This window comes from Tinamus guttatus, unplaced genomic scaffold, assembly GCF_059628265.1.
Source record: "Tinamus guttatus ecotype Peru unplaced genomic scaffold, ASM5962826v1 Tinamus_guttatus_pri_ptg000027l, whole genome shotgun sequence".
NCBI classification, from domain to species: Eukaryota; Metazoa; Chordata; class Aves; order Tinamiformes; family Tinamidae; genus Tinamus; species Tinamus guttatus.
This window is the reverse complement of record NW_028288561.1, coordinates 4,743,439-4,762,350: the sequence shown is the minus strand read 5'-3', so window position 1 is coordinate 4,762,350 and position 18,912 is coordinate 4,743,439. Positions and strand designations below refer to the sequence as shown.

Below are 18,912 nucleotides of genomic sequence, written 5' to 3'. Positions count from 1 at the left end.
TAAAAATCCTGTAGCCTTGGAAAGTTAAAATTTAAGGGATTAGTTAGATTCATTGCTGTTAACATATAAACACAGAACAATTTAGGTTGGAAGTAAAATCGCATGAGCTTGCTCAGGTTTTTACTGTGCCTGGTTTAGAAAGAAAGTTGAAAATAAAGACTGCACAAACAGTTCAGACAACCTTTTGCAAACTCACAATATTATGCACGGCTGCATATAATCTGTGTCCCAGTTTAAGTAACCTCAGACTGAACACACTGCTGCAATGATGTAGAATGAATATGTGGAAACAAAATTAAACTCATGTCCTGTTTCACTAGTGAGATTCATGGCAATACATACTAACCAGAACAGATGGTATCCTAATAAAATAGTGGGATAATTCAAGGCTGATTTTGTATGTTAACCTCAATTTATTTTGCCTAAATAAGGGAATGGCATACATGCCGTACTGTTTATTTTTAGATATTTTCAATCCCAGCTTGAAACAATTTGTAGGTGCAGTTTTTGGGAGAAGTGAAGCCATTCTTACAAAAATTTGTCCATATATAGTCAGGTTTGGGGCTCATTTAGATGACTTTTTTATTTTAGCAAAATGTTATATAGTTTTTTTGTTTTGTTTTGTTTTTCTCCCTAAGAAACTATCAAAATAAGATAGCCAAAATTATTTTTAAAAGAGATGATAGAGACATCTGCATTTCTTGTAATTATAGTTTGTGTGAAAATTGGAAGGCAATCTGTTAATATTTGTTCAAATTTTTATTTGGCTATACTCACAACTCTATTAGCAGTTATGAATAATAGCTTGTTCTTGTACAAACAGTTGCAGAAAGCACATTTGAAGTAATATGATCAGTGGCTAAATGCTGAAATAAGAAAATTTCTGTCTCACTACATAACCAAGCATGGAGTTTCTATTCCCTTCTTGAATCATGTAAACCGTTACTGGAAACGGTAAAACTTTCCTCAAAAGTGTTGTTTGAAACTTGACTATATGTCACGTGACACATATCCTATGTAGATCCTGTTACCATTATTTAAAACAATATCTCTGCTATATATAGTTATTAAAGAATCTTCTGATAAAAACAGATTTTTGCAGATAAACCACATAAAGGAGAAATGGCAATCCCAACAAAATTATTTTTTTTTAAACACTCCTCAGTTACAGCTGAAGCAGCTGGTAATGCAAAAATCCAAGAGAAGTCAGAGTCTGTCTGTGCAGAAGTGCAACAACAAGCCTGCTGATGATCCACTGAAGTAACAGAGAAGTTTGCCACCAGCTGCAGCGAGCTCTGGGTTGGACCATTTATGAAATAAGTATCACTGCCTCATGGCCTTCACTTTTTTCACTCAAAGATCTTAATTATCTGTAATCCCAGAAAACACAACCTGCAAAATGAACAGATCGACGAACAGCAATGTGTCATGTTTTACCTCTTCCCTTCTTTCTCACGGATTTTATAAATTCAACTCAGTTTATTTTTTCTTGTCCACTTTATAGAGATTTCCACATGGAACAATGACTTAAGTGGCTTTCTAATATAGGTACTGACTACATTGATAAAAGAATGTTAAAAGAATATGGCTTATAAAAGGAATTAAGTCATTATCCTTACTGTGCAATGTGCTTAGCACTACAGGATTAAAGTGGATTTCTCTAATTTGCAAAATGAAACTATGGATAATTCAAGCCCATTTAAGCTTGACCATTTAAGCTTTAACCATTTCCATAGTCACCTTTATAGCTGCCAATTTAGCTACTGTAAATTGGAGTCATAGGTAGATATTATGATAAAAGGAATACTAGAAATACCAGGCAGTATAGGGACATAGAGCATAATATTTGCAGAAAAACACATGTAATAGCATGCATAATTTATCTGCACAGCACAGATAATTTGCAATTGTGTTTACAATAATAACAGGAACAAGTGATAAGACATGAGACAAGGGTACTCATAAAGTAATCATGCTCTTGTTTTCCAAATAACAAAAAGTGAGGAAAAAAGGCATGTTCAGGAGATACGATGCAAAGAGGGCAAGGGAATACTATGTACTAAGAGCATCTAACAACTAAACTACAACTGACCAAAGACATCAGAGGGGAAAAAAAATAAAAAAGGGCTCCCCTGGCTCCCCTCCTTCCTCTGGAAAAGCATGGAAATGATTAATTCTATTTTAACCACAATAAGCTTGCTGCACTGTCACAAAGCACGTACTCGCTTTCAACATCCACTTTGTATTGGTAGCTGATGGGTACTTCAAGGCCAGCCTGCAAGTTAGTAAGACTTACATGGACATGGACAGATGTTTTTAATATGAATCCTGTAGCTCCAAAGATTCAGCATATCTGTGTAATTTCACATACACCATTAACATTTCTGAGGCCCAAAATTTCAGTACAATCTTCAGAATAGTTTCAGTGCTGTGTAATGCAGTGCTCAATCCCCTCGCAATACAGGTCTAGATGCAATACAGTTCGTTTATTTTTGTAACCAAACAGAAGCAGCTTTTTGATACTCTGAGCATAAGTAATTTACTATATTTTACTAAAAGTTTTTTGTCTTTTTTAAAAGCTTTTTGTTATTCCCACCTCAAATAAAATATTCTAGGGCATACAGAAGAGGAATCCTTTTTTGTCTATAAATTCAGTTTACATACCTTTTATTGAGCCAGCCGTTTCAGTAAAAGAAGTCTCATGTCTGTCAGTACCTGATGCAAGCAGAGAGAGAAACAAGGGCAAGGACTTAAAAGCTCAGAAGTAGGAAGTTGTTCTTCTTTTTTACCTTGTGTCATAGTAACAACCTCTTCCTCCTGAAAACAGGAAGAAATAAAAACTGAAGAAAATGAAGCAGCATTTCAATTTCTTCTTTGCATTTAGCATTATTCGTGCAGCAATCTATAAACAGAGTCAATTATCTGAAATGCAGGCATTTTGTACACTGCCTTATTAATTGCATGATTCACTGAAATACACTGAGGTGATACAGAAATACTCTGTTTACACACCTTGACGAAATTTGCTTGTAACTTTATAAAATACAGAGTAAATATATCTCTTAAAACATGTTGGAAAAGAAGACAATGGAGGTGAGAAGATCCTCGCTAGTTATGAAATGCTAAACTTTTCCCCATGAGGTGCCTTGCAAAGGGGTAGAAAGCAATGACCAGGAGGCCAAATGCTTTAACAATCCTAGAGAAAAGTGTTTAGGTCATTCTTAACATATGTCCCCTGGATTTGTGAAAAACTGTGGAAAACAGGCTAACACACTGACAAGAGAAGTGAAAAGATCACTGTAAGAGCTGAAACCATGTGAGTTGACTTGTTAAAGCTTCCTCAAACAAGAAATACAGCACAGCCCAGATGTTCCTGTTGCAGGACGGTTGTTCTTTATGCATAACACTTTTAACGTATTGATTGAAATTTCTGACCCCTACACTGCATTTAGACTGAGTAAATGCTAGATCAGAATATGCAAAATTCATTCTACATAATTGTACAAAATCAGCATATCTGGCATGTAGAAATTTCTCAGGAACATTTGGGAAAATGTTACTTTTAATCTGGTTATGAAGAAGACCCTTTTACTGAGAAAATGATTCTTCTATGTAATATAATAAAGTAATTGTTGACTACAGGGAAAGGAAATTCTGGAGATTTCTACACCTCAGTTCAAACTAGCAAACAGACCTGAGATATTTTCTGATTAGCCCTAAAATGATGGTTAGTCTTGTTTTATTTTAAAACTATTTCTGCCTTTACTGTTTTCTCAGTTTGGCGTTGTATCTTGTAGTGCCTCATAACAGAAGTACTGACTTCACATTTTCACTTGTCCTTAAGGGATCTGATCTTAGAAAACTGCAAGTTCTGCCAGCAGTGTGCAGACTTCTCATAACTTTTCAACCAATGCTGGGAACTTCAGTCCCTTGCAGGACCAGGATGAAAATGCGTAATTCCCTAATTTTCTGAAACCCTAATACACTTTAAATGATACTATTTCTTGCTCAAATTCTGACTTTGGAAAATTCTGCTGCTTGCTGTGAAATCATTGTTTGTGAAGCTTTTCTCTGCTTCATCTTTTACACAAGCACAAAGCCTCTAGGAAGCAAACTTACCAAGCTTTGAAGTTCTGGCACTGGATCCTATTTGGACAAATATTTGTGATATTATACTTCCATCATTTTGTGTTATATCAGCTAATTTTTTTGTTCATTTTTTTTTGTGTTTACCAGAATATAGTATTAAAATCCTTAAGGAGCCATGATAGGACAAATTAATATAATATCCCATGCAATTTAGCAGCTGATCTTAATGCTTTCTAGAACCTTTCATTCATTCCAAAACAGCACCAGCTGTGTTTTATTATATCGGTAAGTGAAAATATCCAAATGCCTTAACATCAGTAAGAACACTGTTAGCTAAAATATATTCTAGTGTACAATTACAACATTGTTTTGGCCCTTTTGAAATCTTAATGCTTTTTGTATAATTTCCTATTCTACTTCTTCTACTGCTATTCTTCTCAGCTCCAGTCCTAAGAAATGCTTTATTTTAAATTTACATCTCTTCATTCTAAAGAGATATGTACCCAGCATCTGTTATTTTTGTAACACTGTTGGTGGTTTCACAGTTAGAAAATAGAATTGTTAATGCTTAAAACATTTAAAAATCTCAAAAAAATCAAAATTTAAAAATCTCAATCTCTCATTCTTTTGTCCTTTCACCAAACTTGCTCCTGTGCATTTCCCTTGTTAGGAAAGAGTTAACAATCTCCAGCAGTCTGTAATCAACAGGTTGCACTAACAGAAAAATAATAACCACTATCCATCTTTTAAAGTTTAGGAGGTTGAACTAAATGATGAAAAAAATACTGATTAAAGCCTTCAAATATAGAAGTGGGGCTGCTATCAAAATGCTATGCATCTGAGGAAGAAATCAGTCTCATTCGTAATTGAAATAACCACTACATTAAAACAATTATAACTTAATAATCCAGCTCTTACTATGAATAATAGAATTATATCTCTGTCTATATAAAATGATAAAAAAAATTTGCTAACCTTTAGGTGGCCAATTCAGAGGCAAGTGGAGAGGTTCAGGTCCCTCTGAAATAGCGTCGAAACAAAGGAAGCATCCTGTTTTCTTTTTTAAAATGTCTCTCTCTTTTTAAGCAATTGAAAATTGAAAGGTGGGTGGTGGGGTGTGTGCAAAGAGGAGAGGGGGTGAAGTCAGCCCACGCTTGGGGTGGGAAGAGTTTTAATGGCCGTTGCTGGTAATATGGTTTGCCTGCTACAGTGTCTGCACTACTGCAGCTCTGTGTGGGCGTAAAGAAATGACACGACTGGGTTTCAAACCATTACACTGAAGATTTGCAAACAGTTAAAAAAAAATCAGGCACCAATGAAAATGATTACTTTTTTTTTCTTTTCTCTTTTTCAAAAGTTTTTTTTTTAACCTTAATAAATGTAATCTACTCAGATTTCCTCCTGGGCCTCTAAAATAAACAATGTAAATTAAGAAGTATTTAGGAAGATCCTTGGTTTTATATATAATTAACATTTTATTACCATTTTTTTTCAGCATTTTTAAAAATTAACCCACATGGGCCCATATTCCTAAAGGCATCCAGATTTCCTCAGTAAAACTGTAAAGGGCCCTGTCTTTAAACATGCTAAATAGCTACTCAAATCTTGGTAGCGCAGAGCAGAGTGACACCATAGCCATAGCAGCCACTGTGTCACCAGCCATGTAGGAAATCTTAGGACATGACTATTGCCTTGAATATTCCACAAAACATAGCCAAGAAAAAAAAAAAAAAAAAGATGTTCTGGTAACCCATTTTTATTCAATAGTCTAACAGTACATCAGGCTTACTGATTCAAATCCAAATGAGACAGAAAACAGATCTGAATGTTGTAACTACTGGATATAAAGCAGGTCAACAAGAATGAGACAGGGGGACTGTTCTCCATAATACCGAGGGGGAGGAGGAGAAAATGCTATTTAAGCTAAAATATTATTGCTAGCACTACAGAAAGTGAATATAAATACTTATGAATTGGGGAGGTGGGGTGATTTTTTTTGTAAGACAAGTGATAACACTTCTCACAGGTGTCTCTGACCAAAAAGGGAGACACAGAACATAGGTTTTGAAACACAGGTTTTCAACTTCTTATGGTTGAAGTCAGCTCCAGAGAAATGTCTGTGGCTCCAGTTAGGACAGAAAAGTAGAAGTTTAGAGAGAAAAGTATAGCTCGCAGCAGAGAGTTACATTACTACACACCTTAACAATGCAGGTGTACAACATGATGTAGCAAACGAAAATTGCTTAGTTCAGTAAAACTGATCATTTTCCTTATATTGTAATTTTGTGTGTGTATAAGTAAAACTAGATTTAATCCTTCTGATTAATATTTCTCTAAACTCTAAATCTTCATGCACTTTCAACTGAAGAATACTGTGCATCATTAATGGGTAGTGTGATTTGAATCTTCAATGTAACTACTTTTTTAAAAACACAAAAAATACAGTTTGAACACAGTTTGTAAAGCACAGTAACAAGATATATAGCCTGAGAAAATAGCTTTGAGAGATATTTTTTACTGGTTTATTCTGAGGATCTCATGGCCACTGTAATTGTATAATTTGTAGTTTTTGCAAGCTGCTATAGTATTCATAATTTCTGCCATGATATTGGCCACTTCACGTTTTTTGAAGTGATATTTGAAGACTAATGTTCAAATGTATCTAACCCTCCTCTGGGTGCTAATCCACATAAAGGATTACAAGATAATATTGCTGTTGGTTAATTAAGACAAGTAGCAATGTTTGTTTTGTAGATGCAAACAGCCAAATGCACTGCTAAGCTGTGCAGGAATCAGAAAGCATGATCATAGTTTTATACATTTTTTTTTTCTTCTCCAAATCACAAGAAATAAAACTTTCCTAATCATGAAAAATGTTAAGGTACAAAGTGACTGTTAAGTGTAAACATACAGAAATTATGGTTGCCTACAGGGCTTTCATTTGACCCAAGATGCATTTGCACTGTGGTATTTAATGTAATATGTCTTGCCACATAACACAGCTAAGAAAGCTTACAGACTGACTTAAAGCAAGTATTTAAAATTTGGAAGAGTTTGAATATAATAAAAGATAATCAAAGTGGGAGGAATGAAGGCATTCAAGTAAACTATAGACCTAAATATTACCCTTATATCAGTACTGTGTATGTATGTACTTCCTGCTACTAAGATTCATATGGCACTTTTGTACAGTTTGCTTGGACAGCAAGAGTAGCCCTCCTAAAGAGGAGCATAGTCCTCACATATTGGTCAGGTCAGAGCAGAAAAAAAATAATAAAAAAAGAAAGACAAAAATGTGCTGGAGCAGCAGAAGGGAGACATTGCTTCATTAGATGCATATATGGGTCTACTAGCCAAAGAAAAGCCAGTACAAATTAAAAAATAAAACACACGGCTAAAGTAATGGACCCCATAGGGAAAAGAGTCAAGTGCTGCTGAGAAAGTGCAATCACAAAAATGAAAAGGTTCAGCTGGCTGTGCATACAGCCTAAGCATTTCACTAACAGAACTCCAGTTGAAAGAGCTCAGGGTGTTTTTTATACCCCAACAGTGCAGCTGCATGTAGACACTCACACAAAGAAGAACAAAAACATAGGCTAGCTATAGCCTTGCAGCAATTCCCAAGTCCACAGATATTTCCCTCAAATTTAGCTAGCATGTGTTTAGGTAAGGCTCTAAATATATAGACTGAATCATCATACTGGATTGATTTGTTTGTTTTAATTATTATTATTTCAGCATGAGCAGGCCTGGTGAGGGACTGCTTTATGCCTTGCTTCACAAAGACAGTCCATGAGTCAAGAGAAAAACTTAAAGACACCTGTGAGAAAAAGCAGGTGGTTGAGTCTAGCTTTGCTGGTGAGGTACTGGGAGATAGGGTGGTAATGAAGAATGCTCCAAGTATTCCTCCTCGCTCAAGTCATTCTTTTGCTGACAGCTGAAAGGGTAAAAATGGAGGTCCCTGTGTTGCTTCTTCTACAAAATAAACATTTCTCAGGAGGAGTAGGAATGATATTTGCAGATCGTTTAGACTGCTGATAAGCTATGGTATTTTCAAGGGATATCACACTCTATCATACAATATCATATCATAAATATGAGTAATTACAATTACAGTGCATTTAAATAAATGTTTAAAATGTAAAATTATGTTATCTTTATGATAACATAAAGAAAAAATATAGCTTTTAAAGGAACATTTGCTTTAACTCAAAAGTCAGCTAGCCAGTTAGTCTTTTACACATAGATAAATTAGAGTGCAGTCATACTATTTTTTCCATCTGTTTCTTATTTGTCATGGAAAAATGTAACTTCTGATAATATTCAGAAATCTTCTAAAATCCACCATATAAACACACTTTACAGGAAATGAGACTAACTTTCGAGAGGGTCATTCATCACTCTAATCAAGCTGTGGATCAGTGTCAAAAACAGTAAAATGAAACATCAGTAACTAGAAATTTTGAAACACAGTATTCCCATCACTGTGACCCCACACCTCTACAAGTCACATAGGTAAACCCATCAAAAGCTTCATGGTCATGTTCCACATCAATCAGGCAACTACATCTTTATTTTCTCAACAAGCTCTTATGCTGTTGTGTTTTTTCTCAACATGTTGTCAAGGAAACCCTACATTTTTATAGCTTAGTATCTAGCTTTTTATTGCTGTAGACACAAAAAATAGGATTTTGAACTGATATGCTTTGACTATGAAGTGATGCTCTCAATACCATAAGCTGGACAGATTCAAAGGAAGACATCTTTTTGAAGACTAATTTCTTCCAAATTACCTACATGGAATTTGCGATTTAACTCTTCTATTTATTAATTTCATAAATTTATTTTAAAATATCATTGTTCTATAATGCTGCATAGTAGCCACTGAAGAATAGCCCTGTAATATTACTGAAGTGCTCTTGTTTACCTGTATCATAAGACCTCCCTTTTTTTTTTTTTTTTTTGGCCTACAATTCTGGGTACCTTCGATAAAAAATATTTTTGGATTTTCTGAGAAGCTGAGACTTTGTGATGCACTCCAGGGAATAACTGCTGCTCTCCAGACAACATCTGATCATGAAACAGTAGCATCAATTCTGTCCATAGCTTTCTTTTAGAGTATGTTAGACGCATTCACATTGCAAAGCACCTGGAGCAGTCTGGATGGGGACCCATCCCTTATGTCTTGTGCCTGTTGTCACAGAAGTTTTCAGCGCACTCTAGTTTTCTACACACAACAGTCATCTATTACACATGTACCACAAGAGCACTCCTCATCACAGGCTTTAACATGCGATTTTAATTCTTACCCTCTTGAGGATAATCAATAGAACGTATCAAAATGCCTCATGCTACTGGCTAGTTTCAATATTAGAAATGTGGCCAGCCACTAGACTTGTTCAGTTCTATCTGAAGGTAGAAGCTGTTTCCATGATTCTCTCCTTCGGGCTTCATGGAGCTTTGCTTTTATCTGTTGTCACGGAAACACCAGTCACCCCTCCCCCCCCCACGCTCATTAATGTCTGCATTTTTGTTTCCATAGCTACGAAGGATCTCGGTATTTTAAAATAGCAGTAATTGGACAATCATGTCTTTTTTGTAATGTACTGTTGCCATTAATGGTTCTGATTTTCAAAAGCAGACATGAAAACTGTATCAGCAGTTTTTCACTTATTCATGTTTGATATCCTCTTGCCCTCAAATACTGTGTATATGCTGAAAAAATTCTTCAATGACTAACCACTCACTTTACCCTGACTCAGACTGTGCTCATGGCACTTCAGTTTATGTCACTGAGTACTTACAGGAATGGCCAATCTGATAATGCAGTGTTATATTTAATTACAACTTTCTGTCCATAATGCAGTGTATGCAAAAGTGTGGGCATATTTTCCCATGTCCTTTTTTTCTGTTACAAGTTATTAAAGAATCCTTAAATAAGCAATGAAATGTGACAGTGGAGTTCTTAATTGTATTAGTTTTAATTTCAGATGAGAGGCTGTGCAGAAGTTCTGTTGTGAATCTGCTAAGTGTTAATTCCATGAGTTAAGATATTCCTGATACCTGGTAAACCTGACTGGAGATGAATAACTTGCAGCGGCTTTGCAAATGTGTAGGATACTCAGCATGCAGGAACATGGAATAAAGCACTAAGAATTCTTCTCCTCTGTAACATCTGTGCATGAACCAAATCCAGGCCACCTTAGCATTAAGCATGGACCTAATGTTCTATGTTAAACAGCAGTGTCACCCTACTACTCTTTTTAAAGCTAACTTAACACAAAAGCTGACTCCTGGTAGAAGAGGTTTTCTCTGTATTACCTTAAAGGTATAAAAGGACTGGTATTCTTGTGGCTGCCTGGCCAAGCAGCAAGCCAAACATACAGTAACTAGATTCACAGTATAGACTTTCTCCCTACAATGCCACTACCTTGTGTTTCTGATTCTTCCCTGTCTTCTGATTTCCATGGAACCTGAGGCATATCTTTGAAGCCTCTTTGAAGTTCCACGGTCTGATTTGATTAAAATTAACCCTCGGGTTCAAAAGTTAGATGGATGGACAGTGTGATTGCATAGCTTCAGTTTCTTCAGGAAAGCAACCCAAAGTGGGTGTCTCTCCAACCTAAAAATTCTGCAGTCTGGGCATAAGATAAAAGTGGAAAGATGAGGCTAGATACAGGTAAATGTAAGCAAGAAACTCCCCCTAATCTAATATACGAGTTGCTACTTTTCATAATGGATTTCCCTGCAAGCCTGTGACTAAGACATTCCATTACCATAGAAACAGTATCCTGTGTCACTGTGGACCCGCGGTAGCTGGGGGTTGTTATGGAAACATTAATCTTAACAGCTGTCCACAGGTTACATACTTCAATTATAGTATTTGCAAGGATCCATTATAAAACTGACCTGCCAGGATTAATTCTAATTAAAAAATGCTACAATTTGCAAAGGATTTTATCTCTTCATCAATATCCTTACAAAACAGCATAAAAGTTTATTTCCCTATAGCATGTAACATTACAAAATCAAAAACAAATTCTATTGCACCAGTGAGGCTATGGTATTTTGCAAATAATGCAGAGGTGAATCTCGCTACTTAACATGGAGTGACCTCGGAGGTTCAATGTAGCATCACCACATTGGTGTTTTGAATAAAAATCTAATGGTTCCATTTTGCATACTCTAACTAGATTGCCTATAATTTTTAATCAATGCTACAACTCTTATGACAGCTATGAAACGAAGAGCTCTGTTTTGCACACTGCTCCAACAATGGGGCAAAACACCAGGTCTCATTGTGCTGCCTGGAGGCGAGCGCCATGTGCTTCAGTCCTGCCCAGAACAACTTGTCACTGGGTCAAAACGTTATTTTCCAGGGCCGATGCAAAACCTCATTCCCGATGAACGCCCTGCCAGCCGGGACAGCCCACGTGCTGCGCAGCGCCTCACAGAGACGCAGCCTCCGCCACAGCGCCTCGCATCAAGCGATGACACAAAATGGCGGCGCGGCGGCCCCACGCCCCTCCGCGCGGACCGCGGCAGAGGGGGCGCGCGCATGCGCAGCCCGTGCCGCCGGGCGCCGCCCGTTGGGCGCAGGCGGCGGCCGTTGGCCGGAGCGCGCGCAGGGGGCGGCCGTTGGCCGGGGAGCGCGGCCGTTGTGCGCGCGACCGTTGGCTGGGGGCGCTGCGGGCCGCAATGCAGCGTCGAGGTTTGCGGGACGGCGCGGAGGGGCTGCGGAGCCCGCGGCCCCTCGTGGTGCTCCACGTGTGCTGCTTCCTGTGGGCTGTCTTTTCGCTCTGCCAGAACGTGGGGCTGCCTAATTCCGCCCGCAGGGAGAGCGACGACACCTACGGCGGGCGCTGGAAATACCTCACCTTCATCAACCAGGTGCCGGGCTGTCGGGAGGGAACATGGTTGGTGCGACTTGTATGTGGCACAGCCCAGTGCCACACTGAGGAAGCATGAACTGAAGTGAGGGTGTCCTCGATTGAGTAGGGAGAAGAGAATCTGAGGAGGTGCACAGGGCTGAGGAGGGATCTGAGAGGGTGTCAGGCAGCATGGGCCCCTTCCCTGCACTTTTCTGACATACAGTGACTTGAAACAGTCGGGTGCACCTCAAGTTATGGTCCAAATGGCCCTTTGTTTTTATTGCTGGGTGTAAGACATGTCCTGATGGAGGGTCATGCAGGAGGTGTGTTGTTGCAGGAAATCAGGATGGGACAGACAACTGGAATAGAGGAATGAGAACATTTCCATCCAGAAAGCTGGGATTAAATCCCTGGCTTGGCTCTGCGGCTCCTGGGCTGCTGCTGAGCTGTTCAGGCCTGAACAGCTTGTACCGGTCAGGCACTTTGAGCGTTTGAATATCCATAGCCTGACAGTGCAGTTAGCAGAAATAAGGAGCTATCAGGGCTGCTTGAGCTCATAGGCTGTAGCTAAGCTCTGTAATAAACTCCCTTTGAGTCAGCGGAAAACCTGTTCCTGTAAGATGTTTGGGTGATGTAATGGACCAATTAAGGTGTCAGCAAAAAATGGATTATTTTTTTCCTTCAAAATATTTATGACCACTGTAATACTGGTAAATGTCGATGCCCAAACCTGTAAATTGGTGGTGAAGGTTTAAAGCAAGTAAAAAGAATGCCAGTGTTCAAATTAACTGTTTGGGAAATTGGAGGACTACAGCAAAAATTGAGTACTAAAAAAAGCTTTTTTCTTAACATTAACTGTTTAGATTCTGCAAGCTTTATTGTTTGGAATATGTGTCATAATTGATTTTATACTTATATTCACGACTGCCAAAAAGAGAAGCATGTCATCCAGATTGTTACCGGTGAAAGACTTCATCTTCTCCGTGCTAGTATTCCCTGTTGGCTTAGTAAGTAGCTTCCATGTACTGTCAGAGTCCTCAGTAATTTCTCAAATATCTTCTGAAAAGACAGGATAAATCGGTAGGCTCAGTTTAGCTTAACAAAGCTGACAGGTATGATCCTGTTTTATTCACTTTTCAAAAACTGTAAGTGTTCTAGTGAGGCTATCCGTTGCTTCCTTTCTCTCCATCTGTACTGGTGTGTTTCAGAAAATAGATTGTCTGAAATTACTTTTTTAATACTGCAGTTTTTTGAATACTTGTCTGTACTGACTGAATTCTCCAGGAGATAATAAAATGACTAATAATTAAAAAACACACTATATACCTTACTCTAAATAAAAGCCTTTCTGAAAAAAAACTACAAATAGATGATGTAACCTTTTCATCTGATGGAAAAGAAAGTGTTTTCCAAGTGAACACAAAAAGATTCATCATTTGAGTTTGCATAAGTCGTATTTCTACTGCGTTTTTTTTCATGTTCGTGATATTCATGAAAAGAATAATCACATGAATAATAATTGAACTAAAAAGAATATACAGCATCACTTTCCTAAAGAAGGGGCCTTCTTGCAGATAGTTACAGCACTTCTTTCTAGAGGACTGAATTAAATAAGTTCAGTTGCATCTGCACCCTGGGATGTCTCAGAGTTCTGTGTTTAATAAAGCTTTGTGCAGCCCTTTTTTTTAATTGATTTACTTAGAACTTGCCTTGCATGCTACTGATGTATCTGGCATCATCAATCTGTGTTCGGCTGTTCAAAGAATATTTGTTTTTTCTGTTCCTATGATACTGTACGTTTGGGAGCTTGCTTAGTCATAAGATACATAATACACATATTTTTGATAGTTGAAATATGGACTAAAAAGAAAAGCTGCTCTTGCTCCTTTGTTCTTCATCTTACCTTTCTACAGTCTTTGATTTGTAATAATTATTGATTTACACTGTTTTTTGTATTTCTGAGAGATGACACAGCTCTGAATTTGCCATCAGTAGAAAATTGATGAGAGCAGTTTTATTTCTTCGCATGAAAATCATGCATGGACACTAATCAAGAAGAACCTTGAACTCCAGTTTTGATGCATTATTAGTCATGAACTTGCAGATAACAGTGCATTTCCTACTGCTTTAGTGGAATAGAATTGATGAAAAAAATATTATTTATTTATGCAGTATATTAAAGTAGTTCTTAAATGACACTAAAGTCAAATTCAGAGGAAGAAAATAAATGGATGTAAGCAGTAATAAAGCACTTTAGTGTACACTCTGCATCCACTGGATAAGAAAAGTTACATTTTAAATGGTTGTTCTATGAGTATAGTAGTCCTTGTTAACATTACTGTGCAAATATTTATTCCATTTCTTTATATTTTTAACTTCAGTTTGTAGCTGTTATGTTTTGGACTCTATATGCATATAACAGAGAACTTATATATCCGGAGGAGCTGGATGAGGTTAATCCAAGTTGGCTTAATCATACTATGGTAAGTCAGATGCTTTCTTGGCGTTTCAGTTATATATTTTAATTATTTTTTTTTTCTGAAACTAAGTTGCAGGCACCTTACTATGCATCTTTGCTTCAGAACAGCTGTAAGTGTAGGTAATAGGATGATATGGCTGTGGTCTCCTAAGTATGTACTGTCCAAAATTTACCACAGTAATGAGGCTTCATCAATAATAAGAGTAATGGAGGGTGGGAAGGAGGTGTATTTTTAATAGTTCATGCATATTTTTAACTTGTGCCACAAACTTTACCTGAATATTTTATTTTGTATGTAACAGTCTTGTCCAAGACAGTGAAGTGCATTTGGCTTTTTGTCAGAACAGTTCTGAAGTTTTTAATTCTTTCTCAGGACTTTGAAAATTTTCCCCACTTACTCTTTAATTTTGCTTAAATAATATAATATTGCACAATTAAACTATATTAAAGTTATTTTTTCCTACAGCAGTGTCAGATAGAGGATATAGTACAGCGCAGATTCAGACTTTTTCTGCAGCTGGACTATTCTACTTAATTTTGATGGCATCATCTTGTCTTTTTTTTTTTTTTTCCTTGAATGTAAATCTCTTATTTTTATATAAAAGGTAATTTTAGAAAATCTATTAAATTATAATGTTTATGAGAGAATACTGAGAAAGAAAATACTTTCACCACAACTGCACATCAAGGGTTTTCTTTTGGATCATTTTGCTAATTGTATGTTCCATCTTAAACTTTTGTATTTGTTTTTATTTTTAGCATACGACCATACTGCCATTACTTTTTGTCGAGCTAATAGCATGTCCACATAAATATCCTGGTAAACTGAACGGAGTAATAGGAGTTAGCATCTTTGGTTCTTCATACCTTATATGGTAGGCCTTCCTGGTTCCTCAGAAATATATTTTTGTAAAATATTTCTCTTCCTTCTAAGAATCATGTTAAACAGAAATGGGTTAATAATATGAAGCTATAGTCTTCTTGGGTTTATGTTGTGTTTATTATGCTCTTTGTGTTTAATTTACAGCATTGTACTTTGATTCTTATACAGAATTGCAACAATAAATAATTTAGATTTTTAATATTTTAGAATTGAAGGTTTTAAAATTTGAATAATTTAGGTGGCAGATGCTTATTCTGCTTTTTTTGTTTGTTTGTTTTTCTCTGTATTTATGTTCATCACAATCTTAGCAGTACCTCTGTAAGGTGACTTAGGTGATTGTAGGCTGTGAATATAAAAAATGGGACATTCTGTTAAATGTTTGATACCTAGGAGATAATCCTGACAGGGAATATGGGTCTGAGTGGGTCTAGAAAACAATTTAATAATGAAGTTTTTAGAAAAAAAAAAAAAAAGGAACAATTACAATTTTATTTTTATAAGATATTAATAAAGACCTTGTTTTCTCTTGATTTTGAGTGCTTTCTCTAAGAAAAACCCGTTAGGTGGCCCAGGTTCTTCCAATGATATTCTCCGTAAATGTTAGTCTTGTGTTAAAGGGTATGAATCCCAAAACTGAAGGGACCTCAGGGCGTTTCATATGATTTTCCTGTGAAATGGAATAATGGTTAAACACATGCAGTTACTGTAACTTCCATTTTATTTATTTACTTATTTTCCCCTATACACTTAGTGTAGTAGCATTTCAGTTTTTTTTGCCTAACTACCCATCTTCTATGTATTGATACGTTCTGCTTACCATCCCCATCAACCTCAAAGATTCTATTGTCCATGTCAATATCTTTAATTGATTACATTTTCTCAAGCAAGATGTGATGGTCTCCCATTTTCACATATCAAAGATACAACTGGCTCCTGTAGAAAGAGATACTTCTGCATCAAACCAGGATATTTTCAATGGAAATCCTTAAAATCACATAGCTCTGAGGTGTAGTTAGTGATGTATTTCTGTAACCAGTTTTCCTCTGAACTTAGAATTGAGGGATTTATGTGGCTTGAGAAATAAACAAGATAGTCTGTATTAAAGAAAAAGGTAGACATGATTAATTCATGTTTAAGACTTTGTTTTTCTTTGTTCATAGGATGCTGTGGGTAAATTACGCCTCAGGTATTTGGGTGTACCCAATTTTAGAAGCTCTAGACATAGCTGGAAGGATGTTGCTTTTTGTCACTTCTTACCTTGAGTTGTTAGCATTTTATTTCCTTGGCGAGAAGCTTACAGCATTATTATGGGGTAAGTCTGTAGCATATGAATGGGAAAGGCGGCTGTTTTAGTCCTTATATCTCTTTTTTAGTCATCCTCAATATGTCTGAGGAACAGTGCAAATATTTTGTGGAACTGAACTTCACAAGCAAATGCTGGTATTATAGTGGAATTAACATCTGTGACCTCCAGGGTAAAATCATACTTGGCTCAAATGACAGAACAGGCCTTAATAGTCCTGAGCTGCCATTAGACATCTTAGAATAACACTGTAGGATAATGAAGTTGTGATTAAAAGAGTACAAACCAGTACAGACCAGAACTGAAATATGAGTGCTAATTAATTTGTTTCTTTTTCCAGGTGATACTCAAAAACATAAGAAGCAGGCATAGGAAAAAAAAAAGAAATTGAAGGTGATTAAAAAGTAGAAAATCACTTATGAATGTGTTGCATTTCTAATGAAGATGAAAACTTTCTTATCAAGTGATGCACTTAGTTTAAATACACTAAGGCAATCATTTTTAAATACTTGGATAGTTATAGAGTATTACATTATTTATAAGCATTCCATAAGGAGAGTGGGGAAAAATGGAGTCTCAATAAGGATTCTTTACTGCCAAATTTCATTTTATTACAAGGAGAAAGGAGTTTGTAACCCTTCTATATGTATATGTATCCAGAAATACATATATAGTCACATCTTCAGATCTGAATATGTGCTTGTTCGCTGTAGGAGGGTTTTCTGTACTTGCAAAAATATGAACTTGAACCTAGAATTCACTGATGCATATTCTGATTTCAAAATCTTGCTGTGTAATATACCATTCAGTTAAAAGCTGGGTCTGCATATTATTTTGTATAGGACTTGTCATTTCTAAAAGTTGCAGATCTGATTGTAGTTAAAACAGCAAGACTAAGAACATCAATACAGAAAAGCACTAATTTAATTATACTTTATCATGTATATCTACATATTTTGCTTTTTAAAAATTGAAGGAACTGGGCATAACTGAATCACTGTAGTAAGTGTAGAACACGTATTTAGTCTTTTGCACTGCCTATTTCAAGTAAAAGATAATTTTATAAGCATTCTGATTAACTTGGGGAATGTATCCGTGGAGTTCATCTGTTGCCCTTGGAGAAAGGACAACTTCAAAGTTGGATCAGAGTGTTCAGGGTTGTACCCAGGTGAGTTTTGACTGTCTTCGAGATTGGACATTCTCAGTCCATCTGTTCCAGTATTTGACTAGCCACATCTTGGGGAGCTGGAGAAAGGGGAGGGAATGCTTCAAGTATGTGGTTGGAATTTCCTTTGCTGCTATTTGCGTCCATTACCTTTCATCCTTTCACCATTTACCTCTAAGGATCTGACTGTATCTCCTCTTTAGCACTTTATTATTAGGTTGTTGTACTACTATAACTGTTTTTTCTTTTTTAGTAGTAAAACTAATATTATTTTCCACCTGTGTAATAAAAGTCATATTGAAAATACTTCAAAAGCATTCTTCATATGGGAAAACATTGTTTTTCTCTTCCCTTTTTCCTTCCATTGAGGGAGTTAAAATAGCATTGTATCACTTCTTCCCAAGAAGAATGTTACAAATTCCAGCTTAAGTTCTTCTTCGGGCATACTTGACCTAAATTTATTTTGTGAGTTTGTTCCCATTTGCACAGTTTATACTCAGCTGGGATCTCCTATACAGTAGCTCTCTACTCCAGCTAGTTAATAGGTCTGTGTTCTTTCTCTTCCAGTGTCCTTTTTTCTTAACGTACTTTGGAGAGAAAAAAAAAAAAAAAAGATGTTAGCTATGCACTATTGTCTTGTGCAGAGAGCAGTCTTTAAGTTGTTGCTTTTAAATTTGTGTGTGTCAGCCCATTGTCCTGCCTTCTAGTGAAAACAACTGAGGACTCTTCTTGAGTACCTCAACTGTCAATTTAGTTAATAGTCACCATGCTAGCGCTACCTAGAATGTAAAAGCATTTCTGTGATTCAGCCACTTGCATCTAAAGCTTCTTGCACACTTAATCTCTTCAAAATAGCATAGCCAGATGCAGGATAATGGTTTGTGGTGTCAGTTATATCATTATATCCTGGGGTGCATTAAGAGCGTCTCCAGCAGGTCAAGGGAGGTGATCCTGCCCCTCTACTCAGCCCTGGTGAGGCCGCATCTGGAGTATTGTGTCCAGTTCTGGGCCCCACAGTACAAGAGGGATGTGGAGCTGCTGGAGAGAGTCCAGCGCAGGGCTACAAGGATGATCAGGGGCCTGGAACATCTGCCCTATGAGGAGAGGCTGAGGGAGCTGGGC

At 36.8% G+C, this 18,912-nt stretch overlaps 1 protein-coding gene across 1 annotated transcript; it reads left to right on the top strand.

Moving 5' to 3' along the window:
• The first annotated feature begins 11,787 nt into the window (after positions 1 to 11,787).
• Positions 11,788 to 16,675, top strand: LOC104578579 (androgen-induced gene 1 protein-like). Its single transcript, XM_088527639.1, has 5 exons — positions 11,788 to 11,979; positions 12,824 to 12,967; positions 14,342 to 14,443; positions 15,199 to 15,314; positions 16,483 to 16,675. The coding sequence occupies exons 1-5, from the start codon at positions 11,788 to 11,790 to the stop codon at positions 16,673 to 16,675; spliced, it is 747 nt and encodes a 248-aa protein (XP_088383765.1).
• Positions 16,676 to 18,912: the final 2,237 nt, after the last annotated feature.